We start from the raw sequence: 24,741 nt of genomic DNA, 5'->3' as shown, positions 1-24,741 counted from the left end.
GAGTGAGTGAGTGAGTGAGCTATTATTTAACGTCCCATCGGCAATAATGCAGCAATATCGTGACGAGAACATATTTGATTTTGAAGTGGAATATATGTACATTATAAAAACCTGTCGACGAAGGACAGTAAAACAACTAGAATCTCACAATTAGAATTAAAACTAGCGTGGAAAGTTTAAAACTAATAGCACTATTGGGAAAATGCAATATAAAAACAGGCTAAAGATCGCCAACAACAGAAGGTAGATCACCATACTAGGGACCATGGGGACTTACAGTACCTTCGCTACCTGCATGGACCCTAGTTGGATTTACACCATCCCTTCAGCCGTTGGCGATTATAAGAAATGTTAGCCAAAATTAAAATAACAAGAATACTACCTTTAAAAATCCCGGTAAGTTTAAATTTACTTTCAAAGTTTTGGGACTTACGAACCCTCTCAGGGGGGACAATAATTTTACGATACTTCAACCCCCCCTTGAGAGTACAGCCACTAACAATCTAAGTTACTAATCAAAACTACCGATAATTAAAACACATCTATCTACAGAACAAATTTATCAAAATTCATTAATTAAATCAATTTCTTTTAAAGAAGCAAGAATTAAATGAAGATGAACAGTATTTCTTAACATATCCTTAACAGTTTTAACATTGAAATATTTATCCCTTATGATGGAGAATTCAACACAGTCAAGCAGGAGATGCTTGACTGTGACTCTCTCATCACAAAAAAGATACAAAACGGAGGATCTTCACCTTTTAACAAGTATTTGTGAGTGTACCTTGTATGGCCAATGCGACATCGTCGCATGATGACCTCTTCAAATCTGGACTGACATCCCAAGTAGGTGTAACCAATATAGGGTTTTATTTCATGTAATTTATTAATACCTACCACTTCTTCTGCATCAGATCATGAATATAAGATCTAATGGTAGCTTTGTAATCAGAGTATGGAATAAGAAGTGGTGTCACAGATTTGTTGAGTGCTGCCTTGGCAGCAAGATCGGCCATTGTGTTCCCAGAAATGCCAACGTGGCTGGGTAACCAACAGAAGACGATCTCGCATTGGCCAGTAGCAAGCTCATTAAACAATTCAATAATTTCTAATAAAAGTGGATGTTTACAAGAAAGATTTTTAATAGCCTGAAGACACGAAAGAGAATCAGAAAAGATGATGTATTGTTTATATTTACGGTGTGTATTTATATATTTAAGAGCTGTTAATATGGCGTTATCTTCTGCTTTGAAAATAGAGCTATTATTTGGTAGTCGAGAAGATATTGTTCTGGATCCAATGACAGTGGCACAAGCCACCATCCTTGGATCCATCTGTAAATAAGGATTTATATGTATTATATTTATTTCTTAATTGACTAAATTCTTGTTTATACTGTAAATCATTAGTTTCTGCTTTCTTAAATTTTGTCAGTGTGAGGTCAACTTGTGGTCTCACTAATTGCCAAGGAGGAGAAGAAAGAAGACGGGAAGGAGCTATATTGTCCAGCTCAATGCCGGCAGCAGAAATGAATGGTTTAATTCTCAAACCAAGAGACGGACCAAGAGAAGGCTTTTTGTTGTACAGATCCTCATAAAGAGGATTAAAAACACAGTTAAATGCAGGATTTGACTCATTAGAATATAGTTTTGTTACATACTGCAAGGATAGTTTTATACGGCGTTGTGTAAGAGATGGCTCATCGGCCTCAACGTAGAGACTGTCAACAGGAGAAGTTCTAAAGGAACCAAGACAAAGTCATAGACCGTGGTGGTGGACAGAATCTAATAGTTTGAGGTTACTTTGGCAGGCTCCACCATACACGATGGAGCAATAATCAAGTTTGGAACGTACCAGTGATCGATAGAGATGTAGGAATTAGAATTGGAGGAATATTGCTGAGTGCGGCGTAAAACTAAACTCACTCACTCACTCATCCGTTAATGACATGTTAAGGCATGTGGCATGTTAAGGACAGAGTGGCTTCCACATTGTCGTTAGTCAGAACGGTCCGAAATCCCCTAAACTCGGCGGGTTATAGTGCCAGACGACCTATCAGACGTCCGTTGTTTTCCAAAACAGCTCGAATTTGAATTTGAGTTCATGTGGACAGGTCAACTGGTCGGATGGAAGGCGATAGTTTCCGTCCATGGCCGAGCTCGTGTTTGGCGCCGCAGAAACACTGCATATGCACAAGGGAATATCTTGGAGCAAATGCAGTATGGCGGGGGTTAATTGATGGTGTGTGTGGACACGCAAATGACTGTAAACATGACTCAAATGACTGTAAACTTGACTCAAATGACTTTATGTGAATGGCCAGTGCTACATCCCTGACATCCTGGAATGGATTGTTGTACTACGTTCCGGTGGCCATCCTCTGAACACAAGACCAATATTCATGGTCGACAAAGCAAGTCTAGATTTCAATCTCCCAACTCACTGGGGCTCCTTTGCAATTTAAATGGAATGTTTGTTTCCTTCAAAATTATATATATTCAGAGACATAGTCTATTTATAGTTATTAGCTACCATAGTTATTAGCTCTACAAAATGAATAAATGTTGGGCCACGTGTGCTTCTCAGAAAACACACCATTTATCGTTCTTTTTTGCGTTTAGATTTGCCATTCAACTTTAGGGTCAATGTATCATGCTGCAAATAGTAAGTTAAAGTGAGCTTTGTTTACGTTCCTTTGCCAATGTTATCGGTAACATTTGATACTATAACACATATGGGGGGTTGCGATACCTTTTTTCCCAATTATATAGATTGGTTATCATTGTAATTGTTACATCAATACTAAGTCATGGTGGACCACTGACGGGGTGTGTAGTGGACGACCATCCTACACCTCTCCGGCCCCACAGGTACATGTGTCATACCTGTTGTAATTGACACGATCTCATAGTGCACTTTCCCGTCGTCGCCGTGGTCCTCGTCTGCTGCTACGTAGGTGAAGAGAGATGTGCCTGGGACCGTATCCTCACTAACCGTCTCATCGGGAAAGTTACCAGACGTCGGTGCCGGAGAAGTGAACTCCGGGATAAACTCGTTCGTTCCCGAAACCTGGAGTCGTAATCTTTAGGGACCGTTCATAATTTATGGCTACGGGGGTGATGAGGATTGTTATGGAGAAGCATGCACAATGTGAATGACCCCCCTAAAATGTAGGTACAAAATAAGTGACCGCCCTGCATGTCATGTACAAAATTGCTGACCCCCTTAAAAATCATGATTCTCTTCCCCCCCCAAAAAAAAAATTATGAACGGTCCCATGCACGTTTGCTTCTACATAAAACATTATGAATAGAGCAAGTACAGGAATGTATAGTTGAAGTTCCATCGGCAGGATGCCAGTCATACTAGACTAGAACACGGCATACATTACATGGATTTTACATATTACAGAGCAGTGTCGACAGTACAACAACTAGTGTACCACAGATCTGTATTTAAAACCCCTCACACGAAAGTACGTAACTGTAAATTGGATTTGACTTGGATATTACTGGACTGAAAACAGTCGCTGAACACAACCCGTATAAAACACATCACCACTTGAATAACTATTTCTGGTGTGTTTTATATTTAGCCGCCATAAGACGTCAGTGTATACTTGTTTTTCCACGTCAGTTTTGTTGATTACCATGACGAAATATGAATTATCCATAACGATATTATAAATATGAGCTATTGGTAAGCAGTAACAACAGCTAGGCGTGCACACCTGAGACCATGTAACTTTGGAGTACTCTGCGAGCCGAAGGTAGCCCAGCAAGATTTATAACTTGACTAAAGTTGTGAATACATAAAACTATTTTGAAATACATTGAATTTACATGTCAAGCCATGCGGGATCACTATATGAACAAAACTAAAGAGCATTACCAACAGCATACATTTGCCTTCCTTCACTTACCTCTAGGACTACCATGACGACACCAGTGAGTGCCGGCCACTTTGAAGGTTTGTCGTACACGCTAACTGTCAGGTAATAGTTGTAGTCTGTGGCCTCAAGGTCCTCGTAGTTTATCTGACTCGCATCGCCCCACAACTCCATGTTTTTGTACTGAAACAATCCGCCTGCGTCCCCCCCGGTCACAGCCACTTCTAACACTGCATTATCACCAGCGTCAGCATCGCTACACGTTAGGGCAGACATGATCTTCTCATCACCTGAGAAGGGAATATGCGTAACTTGTCAATCAAAAGGCAAAGAGGAAATTCAATGAAGGGGCTGAAATGGTAACTATTATCGACCTCACAGCTTCCCAGGTACATAGTTGTTGTGATTCCCATTTTGTACAGTCCTGTCGAAAGTGTTAATGTCGCAAAGTCAGTAACAAAAGTAACCACAGCGTCAACCTGAAAGACTGAATATGTTTAATTGAGTGGACGGGGAACAGGTACATACGGCGTTACATCCCTTTCCCGACAGTGGACAGCTCAAGATGCTGTTATCTTAAGGTCTTCTTCTCATAGCTGACACTCCGTCATTTATAACTGGTATTCTGTCCAGCGTTAAACAGAACTCACTCACTAGCTCATCTGCAGTGGCATAAAATACAAAACAATCATTTGTGACAGTTAAGTACCTTATTTCTAACATGACGTGATTCGTGTTACGAAAGGGGTTGGGGTTATGGCTCAACACTAACGTATTACACAATATCACAGTTATGTTGTACAACGTCCGTATTATAATACAATTATAAGTTGCTATTGAAACAAGCTCTGTAATTATACTGCCCAAATATATTAACTGTAAAGAACATTCAATTTTTTTTATGTGACTATAGTTCAGTAGTCATGGTAATAATATATTAACTATAGTCACATGAAAAATACTTGGTTTATTTTCCACCAGCAGGATGCATCTTGCCGGCAATCGTTATCTCTGCTTGACGGTACGACTCACTGTTAGTGCTTGCTTCCTCAATATGTTCAGTGTACACGGTTTTTTCACATTTCGGTGCGTTGTCGTTGATGTCCACTACAGTGATGGTAATGTCTTCTGACGCGACATTAGATGCGGCGTCAGTGGCGGTCACTGTGATGGTCAGGTCGTCACCAACTGTCTCTCGGTCAACTGTGGAACTGATGATCAGTTCTCCTGACCCCGAAATGTCAAAGAAAGAAGCATGCAGGCCTGTGGGAGTAAGTTATGGTGGAGGTTATATGGGTTCACATATTTACATGGATCGGAATGCATCACTTGGTCTATCAGCTAAACTGACAGACATGTCAGATTGTATTTCATTACAGTTCTGTTACCTACACATTAATTTTCGAATCGTCTCTGTTACCAATCCCTCTCAACTGGCTACTTGGTAAGCATTTGTACAAGTGAGTATATATTTGTGAGTCTATTTCTGCGGAAAGTAATTGTAGGTTTTGTATATATTGTATTTATTTCATTCCAGGTGTTAGTTTCACAGTTTTATTGGTAGCTTTAACACAGTGTATGTATGACCTTCTGAGTGCCCGATGCCCACAAGCTCTGTGTGATTAGCAAAGATACCATCTGAGTTTAGCCGTTAAAATGAATACATTGCTCATCCTGCATATGTTCTTCAATGTTTCAGGCTGTCCTTGATGTATAGTTGTACCGACACACCCGCCCGGTTATGTACCAAGGTGTATACTTGCCGCTTAAATTATATGTTACGGCGTCCCCTTCGTCAATGTCAATGATTTCATAAATCCCTGCCACAACTGTCCCGACAGGTAACTCCTCATACATCCTTGGGTCAGCGTTCACGGAAATGTTTGGGCTGACGTCGTTGGCGGGCTCGACTGTGACCGTCAACGTCTCCATTACTGAATACACTCCATCGGAAGCACTGCAATGGATGAGCTGACAATAAATGAGGTTGTAGGCTACAGTGGTGGAGCAATGAGGTATCATTTCACCTTGCAGACAAATGTGTGGTTGATAGTGTAACTACTGCTCAGTGATGTGTGGGGACAGTCGGGTTGCTAGGCCTTGTCCTACATGAACACTGAGTGAGTGAGTGAATGAGTGAGTTTAAGTCACATCGGTAGTATTTCAGCCATATCGTGACTAAAACAAGTTATGATTTCACAATAACTAAAGGTAACTTATAAAAACCTGTCAACGAAGGACAGTATGAAGAACTAGAATATCACACATATGAACATAAAATTAGAATGACAATCTAAAATATTTCAATTACAGAAAACAATGCAATATAAAAACAGGCAATATATTGCCAACAACTGAAGGCAGAAAACCATACTATGGACCATTGGGACATACAGTACCTTTGCTTCCTGCATGGACCCTAGATGGATTGACACCATCCCATCAGCTACTAGCAATTTTAGATAATCTAGCCATAAATTAAAATAACATATATACTACGATTAAAAATAGTAGTGGGTTTAAATTTACTTTGAATGTTTTGGGACTTCCGTACTCTCTCAGGAGGACAATAATTTTACAATACTTCAACCCCCTACATGAACAAGACTTGTAGCATTTCACTAGCAAAGGATGTCATGAGGTTTCAATTATACTCACATGATTTACACCAATGAGAGTTTAAACTATTTCAACTGTTATCTTTACTTAGACAACAAAAGCTAAGATGTCAACATTGATAACGAAATGTTGTGTAATGATACGTGATACGTACTTTACTTGCACTGACAGGCAAGCTTTGGATCTATCGTCATAGTCCAGAGGACTCTGCAAGGTGATCTGGTTACCGGTTACGGAGAAAAAGGCAACGTGGTCTCCTCCTATCGTCAGTGTCGGGGTATCACCGTCAGCATCTGTGACTGTCACCTCCACCACAACATCACCAACAGCCGCTAACTCGGACATCTTGACGTCATGGACTACGTTCATCACAGGGGCGTTGTCGTTTGTGTCTGTTAATGTGACCTTCATTGTACCTTGGACTTCTTTTGGTGTTGCACCTCCATCCACCGCCTTGATAACTATTTCGTAGAAAGATACGCCTCCCGTGTCACCATCTGAATCGAGAGCCTTCCCAACGTACACGTTACCACTGATGCTATCTACAAAGAACACGCCATTGCCGTTGACGCCTGTGTCTGGAAAGTTAAGAAATATAACTTGAACAGTATGAGTACAGTAGTTTCGGAGAAAGAGTATAATTTATACAGTGAAAGCCCTCTACAGTGGAAGCCCTTCAATCCGGCATGCTCTCAATATCGGCACTAGAATTTGGTCCCGACAGAAGCTAGTGAATTTATTATCATTTTCACGACCTCTAATCCGGCGTCAGTCTATTCCGTATCTCGGCACAATAAAAACCGCCCAATTGATTGTTTGTACAGTAATTAACGCTCTCTAAGCCGGCATCTGGTATCTCGGCTCTCCTGTTGATTGGCTGAACGTGTATCAACAACACAGTGGGTTTAACGTCGTGCTTGAGAATATTTCGCTCATATGACGATATGCATGCGTGTGTATGTGCGGCTGCTTGTACTAGCCCAGACTCAAGCTGGTTTTATAGTGCTAGCCCACTGAGATACCATGCCGCAGTGAAGCATGAATACCCCACTCAGACACATTATACTGACTCCGAGCCGACCAGTCCTTGTTGTACCCATTAATGCCGAGCGCCAGGCAGGGATCAACAAGTACCATAGTTTAACGTCTTTTGGTATGACGCGGTCGGGGATCGAACCCGCGACCTTCCGCTCTCCGGGTGGACGCTCTAACCACTACACTACGGAGGCGGTGAACAACACAGTGGGTTACCATCGGCATTAAGCTCATTGGTGTTGCCCGATAAAGGGAGTATTGAAAAGAATTAGGCCTGAGCAATATTTATTGTTGTGCGTCGTACTTATCCCTTCGAATCGTTCCTCACCTGACACGATAGAGGCAATCTCATAATGGACCTCGCCATCCGGGCCGTGATCCTGGTCCGTGGCTACCACACTGACCAGCACGGTGCCTGGGCTGGTATCCTCCGAAATACTGACGTCGGGAAAGTTACCTCCAGATAACGATGGGCTGGTAAACTGGGGAGTATGTTCGTTTTCTCCCGTCACCTAGGAAACAGAATTGGTTATATTAGCGAACCAGCTCTTCCACTCGAGTCTTTCAGGGAACAAATGTACTCTGCCATTCATACTCACCGCATATGTCATATGCAAATCTCACTTTGTTCGATTTTAAGGTTCAATAAAACCTCTGGCTCCACTGTCGAGTCACACAGGAGGTAACTTTGTTCCTGCATATGTTGTACATGTTAATGGAGGTTGCCTGTGATTTGTGACGAATATATCATTTTGAATGTTTCTATTTATAGCTACATTTTAGTAATATTGGCCAGTATTGGGAGAATATTCATATTGAAACGGGACAAAACTAGTTTCCATAGTTTCTACATCATCATCATCATCATCATCATCATCAAATCATCATCATCATCATCATCATAACACATTTGTAATGCGCTGGTATCCATGCAGTCCATGCTCAAAGCGCAGAACAAATGTGTTTTTAACTGGGATTTGAAAGTGACAAAGTCAGTACAGTCCCTGAGATTCTGTGGAAGTTTGTTCCAGGCCACTGGTGTTGCATAGGCAAAGGATCTGTTTCCATACCGCACTGTTCTTTTATCTTTGAACGGAGTGAATGAGAAGGCTTGTACAGAGAAAGAAGACTGGATAAATATGTAGGGGCAGTTCCAGACAGACAGCGGAAGACAAGGCAGAGAAGTTTAAACTTTATTCTGAAATCCACGGGCAACCAGTGTAGAAAGTATAGAATAGGAGTAATATGATCATTCTTTCTGGATCTTGTCACAATGCGGGCTGCTACATTCTGCACTCTTTGTAGCTTTTGTATCTGAGACTTGGTTGCACCGGTCAACAGACAGTTGCAGTAGTCAAGTCTGCTCATGACAAGGGATAGAACAAGAGTTGTTGCTGTTTCAGTTGTCACGTATTGACGGATATTGCCAATGTTCCGTAGTGAGATGAAGCAGGTCTTAACTAGATTGTAGACATGATTGACAAGTGACAAATCTGAGGCTAGGATTACACCAAGATCTCTGACTTGATCTGCAAAAGGAATATGTGAGTTGTCGAACTCGAAGGAATCAATAGCACACAGATCCTTCAGTTTCACTGGACCCAGGAGAATAGATTTGGTCTTGCTGCTGTACAATTTTAGTTTATTTACTAGCATCCAGGATTTGATACTGACACAGCATTGGGACATGTCAATATCTGTTTGGTTCTTGTCAGGAGTGAAACATCTATACACCTGGGCATCATCTGCATAGTGATGACGATTCACACGGGGCTCATCAATTACGCTTCCGAGCTCTGTTATGTACAATGTGAACAGGACTGGTCCAAGGACCGACCCCTGTGGAACACTATACTTGAAGCTGGCCGAGTCAGAGTAATGACCATCAATGATGACGGTCTGAACACGACCCGACAGATACGACTGGAACCAAGTAAGAGCCGTTCCGTCAATGGAGAAATCACCCCTGAGACGATGGATGAGTTTGTCATGGTCGATAGTATCCAAGGCACTGCTTATATGGAGAAGGGTTAATAAACCAACTTTGTGTTCATCAACACCACGCCTCAGATCATCGAGGACCTTGACTAGTGCCGTCTCAGTACTGTGATGACCATGCTATGCAGACTGGAGATTGTCATACAAATCGTGTTGTTGGAGATGTTCTGACAGTCTAACACACACTGCACTGGACCGACTGATAGGTTCCAGATCAACTTCACTAGGGTCAGACACAGACATGTTGTTTCCATCTGCCATAGAGTCACGGATCGTTTGGATTTTGTCCATGAAAAACTGCTGGAAGCGCTGTGGAAGAGCCTCATGGGCCTGAGATGACGTAAGAGGGTGCGTGGAAACCTTGCCAAGAAGACGGGACATAAGTCTGTGTAATGATTTAGAATCGTGCATTGATGCAGTGATTTCACTATTGAAGGATGCTTGTTTAGCTCGCCTTATTTCAGAGGTGACCTTGTTTCTGGCTTAACAAAATCTTTGCCTGTCCACATAGTTGAAATACCTCTACATTAGAGCACTTTTCTTGTTGTCCTCCATACGACGGGCGTGGCTGAGCCCAGGGTCGCCGGTGGTGTTGAGAAGGGACTTATGACTGTGGCAAAGGAAAGAACTTCAGAGTTTATGACAAGTTCACTCCAGCTAATTCAGAGGATGTTCCTCCGAGCCTCGCTGTCATACAGCAGTATACCTGAGATACCGAGTCTACAGAGAGTATCCCACACTCTTCTAGTCAGCGGTGTGAATGTTCTGCCAATGCGCCTTGAATGTATCAGCCTGTTGAATGTATCAGCCTGTTGAATGTATCCGCCAAGGACAGAGTAACTTGTAACACAATCTAGTTGACCGAGGTCTGTGAGGCAGATTGTCTTGTCTTGGCATATAAATGTTTCTGGTGTCCCCGCCATGATATTGCTGGAATATTGCTAAAAGTGGCGTAACACTCACTCACTCATATCAATCTGGACTAGATCATACTCAGGAGCTAAGTCAGTCCATATTGTCGAAGGCTTTCGTGCAGTTGATGAATGCCTCTGCTCTCTGCAGATTTCCAGCAGCTGTCGGATGGAGAAGATCATGTCAACCGTAGACTGCTCTGCGCTCAATTTTCACTGCGTTTCAGGCTACACCGTCAGCAAGTTTCTGTGGTCAGTTCAGGACCACAGCAAAGACGTTTGTTGGGGCATCTGGAGGCTGTGCGTTCTGTTCTTCCCAGGCTGTATCAGAATTGACATTTTTGTTTGGCCGATAGCTGTCGAGTGAGATACAACAAAACCCGGAGTGCCATAGTTCTATCATGATCTATCACCAGTAGACTGCAGGGCTAAGCCGTCTCTGTGAGGAGATGCTGAAGTGACTCAGTTACCCATGCAAAAGAATCAATCGCCCCAACCTTTTCGACCAGGGTCTTCATTATGCTTTCGATTCATTCCCCTGAAACTCAAATGTGTGTTCCCTAATGTGTCACTCTTCATTTGCTATTTGTTCAATGACTGGTTAATATGAAATGACGGTTGGGTTACCAGTTCCATACAATGTCAAGAAGAGTGTGCTGCCCTTACCGTGACAATATAGGCGAGATTGTCCGCTCGCGGCTCTCCATGGTCCGGTGTGTCTTTCACCATGACGGTAAGGTAATACCGATAGTTGGTCGCCGCAAGAGCTTCATAGTCGATGTTGTTTGGTGTTCCCCAGAGCTCGAAGCCCTGAAAGGCAAACAGCCCACCGTCGTCTCCGCTGGTGATATTGATTTGCATAACTGAGTTGTTTTCACCATCGCTGTCGCTGCACGTGATCGCGTCCTTCAGTTTCACATAACCTGAACATTCATATTATTTGGTCAGGGACATAGGTAAATTCACAGAACCATTGAACTGTATTGCATAAAACAAATCTATTCGAGAATCTTAAGTGTTTGCAGATTTGATGATAATATTACTATTATATGAAACAAATCCTTCAGATATAACAACATCTAGATTTGGTCATAATCACTGGTCCTTGAGGCCATATTGATCAGAACGAGTCTTAAATGTCCACTCAGTATGGACAAATAATTATGACCAGGGCATGATTGTGTTTAGGATTATAAGGCATATATATCTTCAGCGGTCATAACCGAAATATAGGATGGAACACTTACCCTGGACTAATTTATTGAAACTACTCTTGGGAAAAGTTTTATAAAACATATTATCAAGCAAGTGTGCTGTTGTAAAAACCAAAACCCTTTTCAATAAGAGTCAAAGACTGCTTCGCGATTCCCGGACACTGCGACCTCCGAGCACCCTTGTGTATGTGTAATAGTGACGGGTATGTATCCAGCATTGGAATAAGGCCTACCTCTGTACAGGGTAAACTGAAGTAGTTGGTGACTATGTTCAGCTTAGTTGCTACTTGTCATTGACTGGTAATGATGTATATGAAATGCTCTGTTACCCTGATGCTATTATTATATGACTGTTCTTCATAATGCAACCACTAACGTGTATTACCGAAAGGTTAGTTTAAACATTTTTTTGTGAATCTAATAACATCTAAAACGCCCATGAGGAAGATACAGACATGGATGTCACTCCAGTCTTATTCATAACTAGAGTTCACCAACCTCCCGCTCCTTCCTTCACCTCCACCTCATACACATTGTGTTCACACTGTGGAGAGTTGTCGTTGATGTCCTGAATGGGGATGGTCAACGTCGCCGTCGCACTGTGTGAGGCGCCGTCTGTCACCGTTACATCAACGGTGACGTTTCGACCACTGAAGCTGATTCTATCTGCCATCTTCAAGTCTCCAGACGAAGTTGTTGTGAAATACGAGACGTCAGCTCCTGCAGATGTATGGTACTTAAACAATTTCATCACTGTTGTGATAGAAATAAGTTATACAATTGTAATAGTATACTTTACCAGAAGGCCATAGAGACGCCTATAACATGATCGGGAGACGTGTACGCTCAACTGTTATGGCGCTACAAGAGGTGTGACGAGGATCTCTTAATCGGAAGAACGAGTCCCTTTTAAAAGTCCGGTTTTTCACTTCACACACTGCTATGTTCCTTGGCTGATTGTTCCACCTTGTCCTGCCTTTTTTTATCCACCCATTACCATCATTCCATCACCCTTTATGATTTTAGTCAAATGTGTTCCATTCTCATTTTCTTTTTTAGATTATAAAATTCACTGATGTGTTATAGTTCCTTCTACATGTGTAAACATAACGTGTAATCACTGGGACTGTGCTTTTGTGTTTCTCCTGCAATTAAAGTATGTCCCAGTCCTGAGTGAGAGTTTCTGGTTTATTTGTATATACGCTGAATTATGTCACATGTGTCACTTCCCATCGCTAGTATGGCAGCCATATCAAAGCCATTTCAAATGCAACCAGTATAAGGCCTGAACCAGGCAGCACAGTAAGCTGATTTTGAATGTAAAAGTACATTTAACCAGTACTGTATCCGGGGGCGTTTACCTGTGAAAGGAGCGGCACAGACAACATGTTAACCTCAGCAGTGGCAACGTTTAGTGCCTCATCATATATACTGAGACTTTGTCTGTTTCATCTCTCAAATGTTATTGCAGCTTTCGTGCCAAGACCTTACCTGCTAGACTATAAGTGAATGTGTCCGCAACGTCCGCGTCGTTGACGGTGAAGGCTCCTGGGAGGACAGTGTCAACGGGCGTCTCCTCAAATATTTTGAAGTCCGTGTTTACTATTATAACTGGTGTTTCGTCGTTGACGTTGGTCACCGTCACTGTTATTGGCAAGGGGGTCGTAAAGGTGCCGTCAGTCGCACTACAGAAAGACAGGGTAAACTATGTAAACATTGCCTGCATGACGTTCTTCACACGTGGGATACCAGGACCAAAACGGTACCGTGGCAAGCTCTACATTCTACCTTTTAACTAGATGATAATACTTTACCCGTGAAAGCTAGAACGACAGATAATGAATAGGGTTGTATTGCAGGTGTTGTCCTTTCGAGCAAATGTTTACTCAGAACAACATTTGATTTCCATTGTACCGCACGGAACCCTTTAATTAAATATTGCTGGAACACATATTATATACAGAAGTAAGAAGCTTATAACAAGTAAAACTCTTGACCCAACCTCATAACTACACTGTAACAGGTCGCAGCCTCGAAGTCTAAGGATGCTGCTGTCACAAGATCCGATGCACTTATCGTGAAAGTTGTGCTGTCTATTGTTGACAATGTTGGAGTGTCGCCGTCAGCATCTGTAACAGTCAGCTGCAGAACAACATCACCTATGGACACGTCTTCAGCTACTGTCACCTCAAGCGGAGCGTTTTTGAATACAGGAGCATTGTCGTTGACGTTGGTAAGTGTTACTTTCTGTGTTGCCTCTACACTTTTTGGTGGGACGCCTCCGTCCACAGCCTTGATCACGATGTCGTAGTGGGTTGCCCCCCCTGTCTCCGTGTCAGAGTCCAGAATGTCCGATACCCTTAATTCTCCGTTTATACTATCAAGCAGAAACTTGCCGCTTCCATCACTGCCATCACCTTGAAACATATGTAATTACATTAATCGATATATTTGTGGACCTGAGTAGATCTCATTGGTAACACGTTTCACTTGGGCCTGAGTAAATCTCATAGGTAACACGTTTCATTTGGACTTGGGTAGATCTCATTGGTAACACGTTTCACTTGGGCCTGAGTAGATCTCATGGGTAACACGTTTCATTTGGACTTGGGTAGATCTCATTGGTAACACGTTTCATTTGGACCTGAGTTGATCTCATGGGTAACACGTTTCATTTGGACCTGAGTAGATCTCATGGGTAACACGTTTCATTTGGACCTGAGTAGATCTCATGGGTAACACGTTTCATTTGGACCTGAGTAGATCTCATAGGTAACACGTTTCATTTGGACCTGAGTTGATCTCATAGGCAACACGTTTCATTTGGACTTGGGTAGATCTCATTGGTAACACGTTTCATTTGGACCTGAGTTGATCTCATAGGTAACACGTTTCATTTGGACCTGAGTTGATCTCATGGGTAACACGTTTCATTTGGACCTGAGTTGATCTCATAGGTAACACGTTTCATTTGGACTTGGGTAGATCTCATGGGTAACACGTTTCATTTGGACCTGAGTAGATCTCATAGGTAACACGTTTCATTTGGACCTGAGTACATATGTATAACAAGTTTCATTTGAACCTGAGTAATATCATGGATAACAAGTTTGATTAACGTCCTCGTGACCCTGATGAGACTATTACTTACTTCCTGTGACAGACACGATCTCGTAGGACAGCGTTCCGTCAACACCGTGATCATCATCAGTAGCTGTGTATGTCACAATGACGGCGTCATGCTGGGTGTCCTCAGAGATGGTGACTTCCGGAAACTCTCCTGCTGTTGAAGAGGGCGAACTCCACAACGGGTCGTGCTCATTGGCGGGCGAGACCTGAAGCGAAGGAATAGCTGTCGTGATTTATCTAATTCAGTTTAACAAATACAAACCGACCACATCTCCGATTTACTAAAAGGATATGATTGGGAATGAGGAAAGAACACAAGAATCCGGAAGAGGCGGTGGTTGAATTTGAAATGTCAAAAATATTTGGCCTATATCACTTATCGTCTAGTCAGGGTAAACCTCCCGGCCAACGTGAGCAACACTATCTGTCTGCGGTTACATGGATATAACGCACGTACGCACACACTGATTATGCTATACCTGAACGACAACATGGACGGTTCCTGTCATAACCGGCCCCGAGGTGGGTTGGTCAGTGACATGTACAGTCAAATAGAAGCTGTAGTCACTGCCCTCTAGAGTCTCATAGTCCGCCAGTTTCGGTGATCCAAACATTTCTAAGCCTGTGAAGGAGAATATGTTGTTGGTGTCTCCGGAGAAAATTGTCGCAGCCATGTCGCTGGCACTGCCATCGTCATCGTCACTGCAGCTGATTGCTTCCATCAGTTTAATGTTTTCTGAAGAATACATATAACATGTGGTACTACATTTTTCTCTACAAACACGAAAACGTCCGTTTTTCCATGGGCACAAGACGGACAATTAATAACATTGTGTAATTGATGAGCATCCGGTACGTTAAGCCTAAAATGGACGGGGAAACCATGCTTTTTGCTCCGCTTCGTCGCCAATCAACATGTCATGCCCCAGGCTTGCTTTAGGAAGCAATAATATTTCGTATTTATGGCTTGCCTTGCTCTAGGTAAGTTGTGATGGCCGCTAAATTATTCACTTTCAGATTGATATTAGTTGACGTATTTGTTGCTTGGAGGGAAAAGATGCGAATTTTCATTTTTTGGCTGTTAACGAGCCTTTCCTCATCATTCTAACAAATATTCTCACCGTTATTGTTGCTTTATTGAATAATAAAATATGCGTGACAGTTTCCAGCAATTGCGACATATTATGATAGATAATAATAAGGTTAATATTTGTATAGCGCCTGTTCCAACATATTGCTCAAATGCGCTTAGGCGAAGGCTGTGTTGAACAGTGGGTTTTCAGTTGCTGTTTAAACTGGTCGAGATTGACAATGTTCTGAATGTGTCGAGGAAGACGGTTCCAGAGCCAGGGGCCGGCTTTGGACAACGATCTATCCCCATAGTGTCTTTTCCTGGTCATAGGAACATCCAGTGCTCTTGATGATCTTGACCTGAGATCTCTCCTTGGAGTGTAGGTTGATAGGCGTTCACTGATGTACTCAGGAGCTAGACCATGCATATTAGATCAAGTAAATGGACGAGCTGTAAAACAATACGGCAATGGCATGTAACAATCTACGCAGAACGGTAGAAATGGATACTGCTTCGACCACTGTGTTACCCGCCTGTGACCTATGACAGCCAAGCATACCGATAGACGCTGCTGTTCACGTGACAATAACAGCACTTGAAAGGGAGAAACTTGATAAAATTGTACGTTGAATTCAGATATCAAATAATGTTTTGGACTTAAAGTCCAGTGTGGACAGTGTGGTCATATTATGGCCTTAACAGTTCTTACCGATTTGATCATTTTAGTGAGTAGGGTACGTGGACACTGTTGTGTTTCTTACTAGGGTGCTGCTTACAGCCAAACCTCACTAGAGCGACTAGAGTGACTAGAATTTGGAAACCTATTGAGTGTGAGATAGATCATGCCCTTACCATCAGATGTGCCCTCTGCTATGATAGATCCTGCTCTTACCATCAGATGTGCCCTCTGCTATGATAGATCCTGCCCTTACCATCAGATGTGCCCTCTGCTATGATAGATCCTGCCCTTACCATCAGATGTGCCCTCTGCTATGATAGACCATGCCCTTACCATCAGATGTGCCCTCTGCTATGTTGATAAAGTACATGTCCTGGTCACATATTGGAGAATTATCGTTGATGTCTGTGACAGTGAGTGTGAGATCGGAAGTGGCGCTGTTCGAGGCAGAGTCAAATACTGTTACCGTCACCGACACAGTGCCCTTCATCTCCCTGTCTAGTCTCTGTTCCATCTTCAGCACACCATCAGTATCGACTGAGAAAAACGCCATGTCAGCACCTGCACACGTGGATGGATTAAATGAATGAGTGACTGACTGCTTGCAGATTATGAGATGTTAACTGACCGAAACAAATGCAACATGTTGCTCTTAAAACATCAAATACTAGACATGATATATAATTTCAGAACAATACACTAAGAAACGAAGCGAAGGAAGTACGTTGCCAACCTTTGCTTGCTTCGCTCGCACATAGGAAGACTGGTAATGTTTCTCTCTGTTGCGCAACCCTATTTGCGCTACTGTAACCTGTGCCCTATCTAATTAGCTTCGTGAATATATACTTGTTATCTTCGTACATTGGTACATATATATACTTTGTAGATTTGTACGTATCTTTGCTGCGACAATCAGATCTACATATCCATAAGGTATCTGAAATCGCTGCTGCAATTAGTCGAATTGTAGCCTGTGTCATGGAGGCTGGATGACTGTGAATATTCTCACATTAAATGACAGTAAAATAGAATTTCTACTTCTTGGTCCTAAGTAGCAGTTTTACAAGTGCCTGCAGGTCTGTCACTTAACATTGGCAACAGCAATGTTGCACCATTCCACCTGCAAGAAATCTTGGATTCATATTCAGTATTCAGTACAAGATACTTCTTCTAGCCCAAAATCGTGTCTATGATGAATCATCGCGTCCCTATCTCAGAAGTCTTGACAGCATATACCATCCAACCCGTACTCTCCGTTCTGTCGACCATATTCGCCTATCAGTCCCAATCACGAAAACAACAATGGGTGATCGAGCCTTCTCTGCCTCAGCTCCTCTACTGTGGAACGAACTGCCTCTTCCTATAAGGACTCTCTCTAACAAACCTCATTTTAAGACTCTCGTAAAGACACAACTCTTCAAGCAAACCTTTGACTAGCTATTCTGAATGACTTTTCCTTATATCTCCTGTACAAGGCGCCACTGAGCAACCTGTATGGATGGAAGTTAGGCGCTATAGAAACATATATTTTACAGATTAAATATAGTATGCAGCAGAGAGGGTTCGGGTGATCCTGGCACAGTCAGGCTGGTAAGGCTCATCATCAGCTCAGTGCCCTTGTACCCTCTACATGCAGCCCAGACAGCGAATAGGACTTCTCCCAGGAAACGCTGCCTGGTCGAAACCACCAAGAACGTTCCGGAGAATATGAAGACTGCACTGCAGCCTTCTGCATTAAAAAGGCGAGGTCCGCATATTTAGCATGCATTTTCCTAAATCGTTTCAATTTGCTGTCCAAAGGGACAGAAAATTCAGTGATAAAAATAAATTCATTGGCCTTACCAAAAACAATAACATCAGGTTTGTTGTTATCATTATTACTATTAAGCGGATCCCTTCCTCTTGACTTCGTCACTATATTGTTATCTTTGTACAATTTCCCACCTTGTGTTAACATGTTCCATCAATATGTATTAACTCTGTGCATACTTCAACTCATACTTCAAATGACGAAGGAACAAGAATTAGTTCTGACAAGTCGTGATAAAGTATAAACAGAAGTTGTTACCATAAAACAACTTTATAAAAAGCTCTTAACCGTTTGGTTCCAATAAATAACATGTTTGTGCTCATAACCGAAAGACACCGCCCCTTGCTCGTCCTGGTCGAGGTCATGCCCTTCATGGCTGTAAAATCGTGCAGTTTGGGAGCTTGATTTCTTCGGAAATTCTCGTGACACATACAACTTCCACAACCGGACATTGGAGTCTGACCTTGTAGCTTTCTCTTCTCGTTTTGCTTTGCACATTGTCATACTGTATAGAGTTAATCACATTTACCTACATGCAGACAACTTCAACAATGTATCTCATCATGTGCTTTGTTTATCACATTTACCTACTTGCAGACAACTTCAAAAATGTATCTCATCATGTGCTTTGTTTATCAAATTTACCTACAGTACCACCAGAAATTATTGAGAATTTAAGATTGTAATTTTTTTATGTTTTTTCACTCATTACTCACGTATTAAATGTGAATATTAGCAGAACATAACTCCAGATTCAAAGACAGGTGAACAGTTAGTATTTTGTCAAGTCACCATGGGCAGCAATGCAGGCATCAATGCGGCGGGGCATACTACTGATCAAAGAAGTTAGAAAGTCGTGGTCCATGCTGTCCCAATATCGGACCAACTCTTCTTTCATTTCAGCAATATTTGTCAGATTTTTCTCATTGACACTTTCCTTAATAAGTCGTCAAACATTTTCTATTGGATTTAGGTCAGGGCTATAGCTTGGCCAATCTAATAATGTCATATTTTGGGTCCGAAACCAGGCCTGTGAATGCTTTGAACGATGGTTTGGGTCGTTGTCCTGCTGGAAAATCCACAAATTTCCATAGAACACGTGAGAAGATGGAAGTAAATGGCCCTCGAGAATATCTGTGTACTGCTCGCTGTCCATATTCCCTTCAAATACACAGAGGGGCGTTGCCCCTAACACAGATATGCCACCTCACACGTTAAATTTCGGACTGTACTTTGGGCGCTGATACAAAGGTTTTTCAGTTTGTTTGGTCCAGAATTTCAGCGTATTAGGAAACAGCCACACAGAACTTTCATCTGAGAAAATTACATCGTCCCAGTTAAAATTTCTATGCTGTAGGCACCAGTTCAACATTCGCTCCTTTTGTTCAGGTTTCATGATCGGTGATGGAATTCCTCGACTTTTCTGCCAACCCACTGCATGCAGCTCAGTTCTAATTGTATCCTTACAGACATTCACAGTTCCTCTATCAATCATATCCAGCCTTAAGTTTTCTAAACTCCTTCGTTTCTCTTTAGAAACAAGAATACCAAGCCGCCTCCTGTCACCGACAGTCAATTTTCTGGGCCTACCTGCGCCTCCCTGGTGCTCAATGCCATATCCATTTGCAATATATTTCAAAGCACAATAAACAGTGGACAAAGGGATGCCTGTTCTACTTGAAATCACTTTGGCTGATCTGATGTCCTTGTTATAATACTCTAAAATCACATTCCTCTTCTCTAAATCATCCATACTGAGAATCACTGAAAATGTCGTCTGCTAGCAAGTAAACAAAGGGGGGATAACTCTTCACAAACTAACGAAAAAGGATTAACGGAGTTGTCTCTCTTGAATGAAACCAAGCACTTGATAGCTGGTCAAGGTTATTTATACTAGAAATCCAATTGAACATATTCCTAAAATTCTCAATAATTTCTGGTCATATTATACTTGCACAACGTCAACAATGTATCTCATCATGTGCTTTGTTTATCACATATACCTACTTGCAGACAACTTCAACAATGTATCTCATCATGTGCTTTGTTTATCCTTACCTGTTAGTTGATAAGTGAAGTTCTTGAATGTATCTTCGTCGGTGACAGCAAACAATGCATACACCTTGGTCCCTATCGGTAGCTCCTCCTGAACAGATGTGCCCCCAGTAGAGATCACGGGGTTCACGTCGTCCACGTCAGTGATGAACAACGTTAAGCCGTTGTCTATACGGTTGAAGCCGTCGGAAGCTCTGGATATCGGAAATAACTAAATCTTACATTTTCTAACATTTAGAAATATTTATATCAAGAACCGGTGTCTGTTTACAGGATATTTTGTGTAACAAGTATTGTCCAAGCGGTTCATGGCTAATGTTTCTGATGATGTTGATGTGTATATGGTATGACGAAGAGAGAACATATACTTCAGCATGAATGCCATGGGTCCCCTCATTACAACATGTTCATATCATACACATAGCGAGAGTGTTCTTGTGTCAACATTTCTGATATCCAATAGTACAACATTCATCCTTTTTCTGTAACTGTTGAAGTTTAGACAGACAACAGCAAATGTTATACATGTACATAGTATCATAATTTGCTACTCACATTAACAAAGTGCTGCATAACTGGTATTCTTCCTGTAAACATCTGCTAAATTTATTGAGGTAAGTTTCAGCGTACTGTAACCGGTATCAATAAAATAAATAAGAACTTCATCTTCAACTTCATGAACTGCAAAGTGGACAAATTCTTTCAGTATATGAAGTTTTGGAATATCTTCCAGTTGCTACAGCTAGGCCAAAATTACTACATCTTGATCAGGCGGGTCTTAGCTTAATGGGAATATTACATGTGAGGTAGAATTACGCATTTAGCAATTATTTCTCAGTAATAATTGCACTTGGAAGGTCGAGATAAATCATGTTATGATTGTTTTTAAAGATTATTGCCATTGCTTAAACAGAGATACTAAAATACTGACATTCCCAATTTGTTGTGATATTCAAACAAATCAAAGTTTAAACAGGTGACATATGTTCAAAGAGACAAAGTGTTCTTTCTAAGCAATTTTAAAGGATGTCTTTGATTATTGCCTTGATATATAATTGAGAATAATATTATATATAAGTTGGAACTTTAACACAATGAAAAAGGCCATGTCCCGATGACATGATTCTTTTTGTGTATGAAGAGATTAATAACAGAGTGTGTTTCTGTTTTCTAAACACCATGTATCACGTGGTACAATGTATAATGCGAGTCAAAGGAACCGGGGCCGCTATAGAATACGTTCGCCAAGAGCCAATAACTGAGGATAACCTGTGTTGACCCTAACACAACTGACCCTCACGATCAAGGGAGTATGAGAGATCAGGAATACGACACTAAAGACGTTTTCTCAAGCTTAATGTATGTCTCACAATACTCATACTATGCTATTTATTGGGTGACATACAGAATATCCAATCGCACAAACATTGTTATTCCTAATATGTGATATATTCCAAGCAAGTATTCAATATTGAGACTTGTTCTGAATCACGCTAAGGCGTGGCTACACTGCATGGCGCCGCAATATAACTGGTCAAAGAAGTTATATTCAGACAATAAGTTAGACCAGCATCTAATCTCTGAAATGAACATATTTTACTGTCAACAAAAAAGATCCTAAATGATATTCATAAAATGAAATGAAAAGAAGCCCTTGGACTTTGCTATATTTATTCTATACTGAACCGCATAAAAAACGCAAGTTTTTCAAAATGAATAAATATTCGACAGAACATTCTTAAATATTATAGTGTAACTACACATTGGTTACCTTTGTTGTGAGAAAACAGTTTGTTAATGTTCAGGTTCTGTTTGGTGATTTCTCTTGGATATTGCACATCGCCAAAACGCAGCAATTGAATTGGCCGTGGGATGTGGTTGCAGAAGTTTGTCATGAAAATCATGATGCGCATTATGTCACGGACACATAGGGGTATAAAAATGCCCTCAGATCAGTTTGAAATCACTCCCGACAAACGCCCACCAAGAATGTCAAGGTTAACGACGCAACAGAGGGAACAAGCCATCGGCCGTCTTGAAGCTGGACAGAGTGTTGCAGATGTTGCCAATGCATTCCATGTGCACATAACGACCATCTACCGTCTTCAGGAACGTTTTGCTCCTACACAGACCACTGCTGACCGCCAACGTCCTGGACGTCCGAGAGTCACAACACCACGGCAAGATCGACACATTCAACGTTCGCACATCGGGGATCGATTCTTATCTGCCAACGAGACTGCCCGACAGACTATTGGACGTCACAACCGAGCAATAAGCGGACAGTTCGGCGCAGACCCAGAGCAGTCCACCTCCGTTGTCGTCGTCCAGTTCGACGTCCTATCCTCACACCGAGCCATCGTCAGAATCGTCTGCAGTGGGCTACGTTGCATCGAAACTGGCGTCATCAACAGTGGAGACTGGTATTGTTCTCTGATGAAAGTCGGTTTTGCATTTCTCATGCTGACGGCCGAGTTCGAATATGGCGAAGACGAGGTGAACGCTTTGCTGACGAATGTGTAATGCAAGATGATGCATGGGTAGGTCCGAGTGTTATGGTATGGGCAGCGATTGGCCTGAATCAGAGATTAGGGCCAGTATTCTTCAAGAATATTGGGCCAGGTCGGGGAAATGGAGTCACTGCCCAACGTTATATCGACCAGATCCTCCGACCCCAGGTTGTGCCATTTTTCGTCCGACACCAACAACACATTCTTCAGCAAGATAATGCCAGGCCCCACACTGCTAGAGTCACTCTGGCATTTTTCCAGCAGCATAACACCCGACTACTGCCATGGCCTGCTGTCAGTCCCGATTTAAACCGATCGTTCATTTTTTGGGACGAGCTGCAGAGACGACTGAATGAAGTCAGACGACAGACAACTGCAGCAGAACTCCAGGCAGCCATCATCCGGACATGTGCGGCAACACCTAGGGCCTTTGTCAACCGTCTGATTCACTGCATCTTCAGGCGGTGCTTAGGTGTAGTGAATGCACGAGGTGGACATACGCGCTACTGACTTGTTGGATCAATTTCTATTTTGTCTTCAAGGCAAAGTAAACCAACAATGTTTCCATGCATTGACTGACATGTCCCAATCATCATGCAACAAGTGTTGATTGTTATTATGTACCTGTTTTCATGTATTATCTGTCAAAAGTAAAGTTTTTCAAAATCTGGATTTTGACTTGCGTTTCTTTTGCGGTTCAGTATATATTTGAATAACCAGTTTCAATAGAAAGTGACATACAACAGAAAGGTCAATTTACTGCTTTAGACTATTCTCTTCCCACAGAGGTTACTCCTGTCATATCTTCCTACGTAACCTCTGTTCTAATACGGCCCTTTCATGGTGTGAGCGTTCAAGACTCGTGATTGGAGGCAATCAGATTTAGTTGTGCAATCAGCGACGTTGTTTCAAAAGTGATCACTCGCAAGGCCTCGGTAATTTCCGTATGCTTCGAGAAAACTAAACTTCTTCCCCTGGGCGATGCGCAAACGTTTCTTCTAGACAGAACTCAGTCATGTTATGGCGGATCAGTGGCGTCTCCATCGCCCTCGTTGACAACGGACAAGCTAGCCATTAAACGTTTTGTGTGTAACATCAACACAAGTCCCCGGCAGCTCGGGGATATTTGTGGCCCCACATTTGCTTGTGTTAGTCAAGTTGAATCTAAGTCGATGTAACACGTGTTCTGATTGGATAGAAAGAAGGGAGATAATTCGTGTTGCGATCTTTTGCCACTAGGAGATTTTACGAGAACCGGTAAATATGGCCGTATTAGAACAGAGGTTCGTAGGAAGATATGACAAGTAACCTCTGTGGGAAGAGAATGGCTTTAGACACTATCTTCTAGAATTGACACCAGTGGCATCCTACTGTTAATAAAGGGGATTAATCATTATCGGTTAGATTAGTGGTGAGTCCAACGACTCATTCAAAAGGTATGCACAACGCAGTAATAAATGCAAACATCGTCCAGAATGAAAATATTGAAACAAAAAATTTGTTTTAATATATATCATTGGAGTCTTTTTGTTCCTATGATCCAATGACACCAGACCCCCAGTATTACCCACGTTTGTTAATATAAAAACAGATGCTTTTTCATTAGATGTTTATGTTATTGTTTTTTAGAGGCTAAGGCTCAAGGACAGACCTTTGGATACAGATGAAGATCTGTAATGATCTTCCGCCTCTTCATTGGAGGAATGAAAATATGAGACTCATCTGTCACTCAGCCCAAGTTCTCACTTGTTATTCAAGAAAGAAATAAAGGTCACCAAATACAGAATTATCTATTGTTCATTTTATACTGAGTCAAA

At 41.9% G+C, this 24,741-nt stretch overlaps 1 protein-coding gene across 1 annotated transcript in view; it reads right to left on the bottom strand.

The window, feature by feature from the left end:
* LOC124290484 (protocadherin Fat 4-like) overlaps positions 1–22,774 on the bottom strand; it is a 35,639-nt gene extending 12,865 nt beyond the window's left edge. Inside the window, exons 1-17 of the mRNA XM_046727195.1 lie at positions 22,713–22,774; positions 20,418–20,608; positions 16,883–17,110; positions 15,278–15,534; positions 14,821–15,004; positions 13,672–14,086; positions 13,161–13,354; positions 12,168–12,389; positions 11,201–11,378; positions 10,071–10,154; positions 8,819–9,557; positions 7,875–8,058; positions 6,666–7,089; positions 5,656–5,849; positions 4,925–5,155; positions 3,926–4,182; positions 2,889–3,072 (exon numbers count right to left, since the gene is read on the bottom strand). Of these exons, the coding sequence (XP_046583151.1) occupies positions 2,889–3,072; positions 3,926–4,182; positions 4,925–5,155; positions 5,656–5,849; positions 6,666–7,089; positions 7,875–8,058; positions 8,819–9,557; positions 10,071–10,154; positions 11,201–11,378; positions 12,168–12,389; positions 13,161–13,354; positions 13,672–14,086; positions 14,821–15,004; positions 15,278–15,534; positions 16,883–17,110; positions 20,418–20,608; positions 22,713–22,774 (4,228 nt within the window). The remainder of the gene's footprint in view (positions 1–2,888; positions 3,073–3,925; positions 4,183–4,924; positions 5,156–5,655; positions 5,850–6,665; positions 7,090–7,874; positions 8,059–8,818; positions 9,558–10,070; positions 10,155–11,200; positions 11,379–12,167; positions 12,390–13,160; positions 13,355–13,671; positions 14,087–14,820; positions 15,005–15,277; positions 15,535–16,882; positions 17,111–20,417; positions 20,609–22,712) is intronic.
* Between the last annotated feature and the right edge of the window lie 1,967 nt (positions 22,775–24,741).

This window comes from Haliotis rubra, unplaced genomic scaffold (assembly GCF_003918875.1).
Source record: "Haliotis rubra isolate DU_JTF1 unplaced genomic scaffold, ASM391887v1 Scf467, whole genome shotgun sequence".
Classification (NCBI taxonomy): Eukaryota; Metazoa; Mollusca; class Gastropoda; order Lepetellida; family Haliotidae; genus Haliotis; species Haliotis rubra.
The sequence above is the reverse complement of the archived record's forward strand: the minus strand, read 5'-3'. Positions and strand labels throughout refer to the sequence as shown.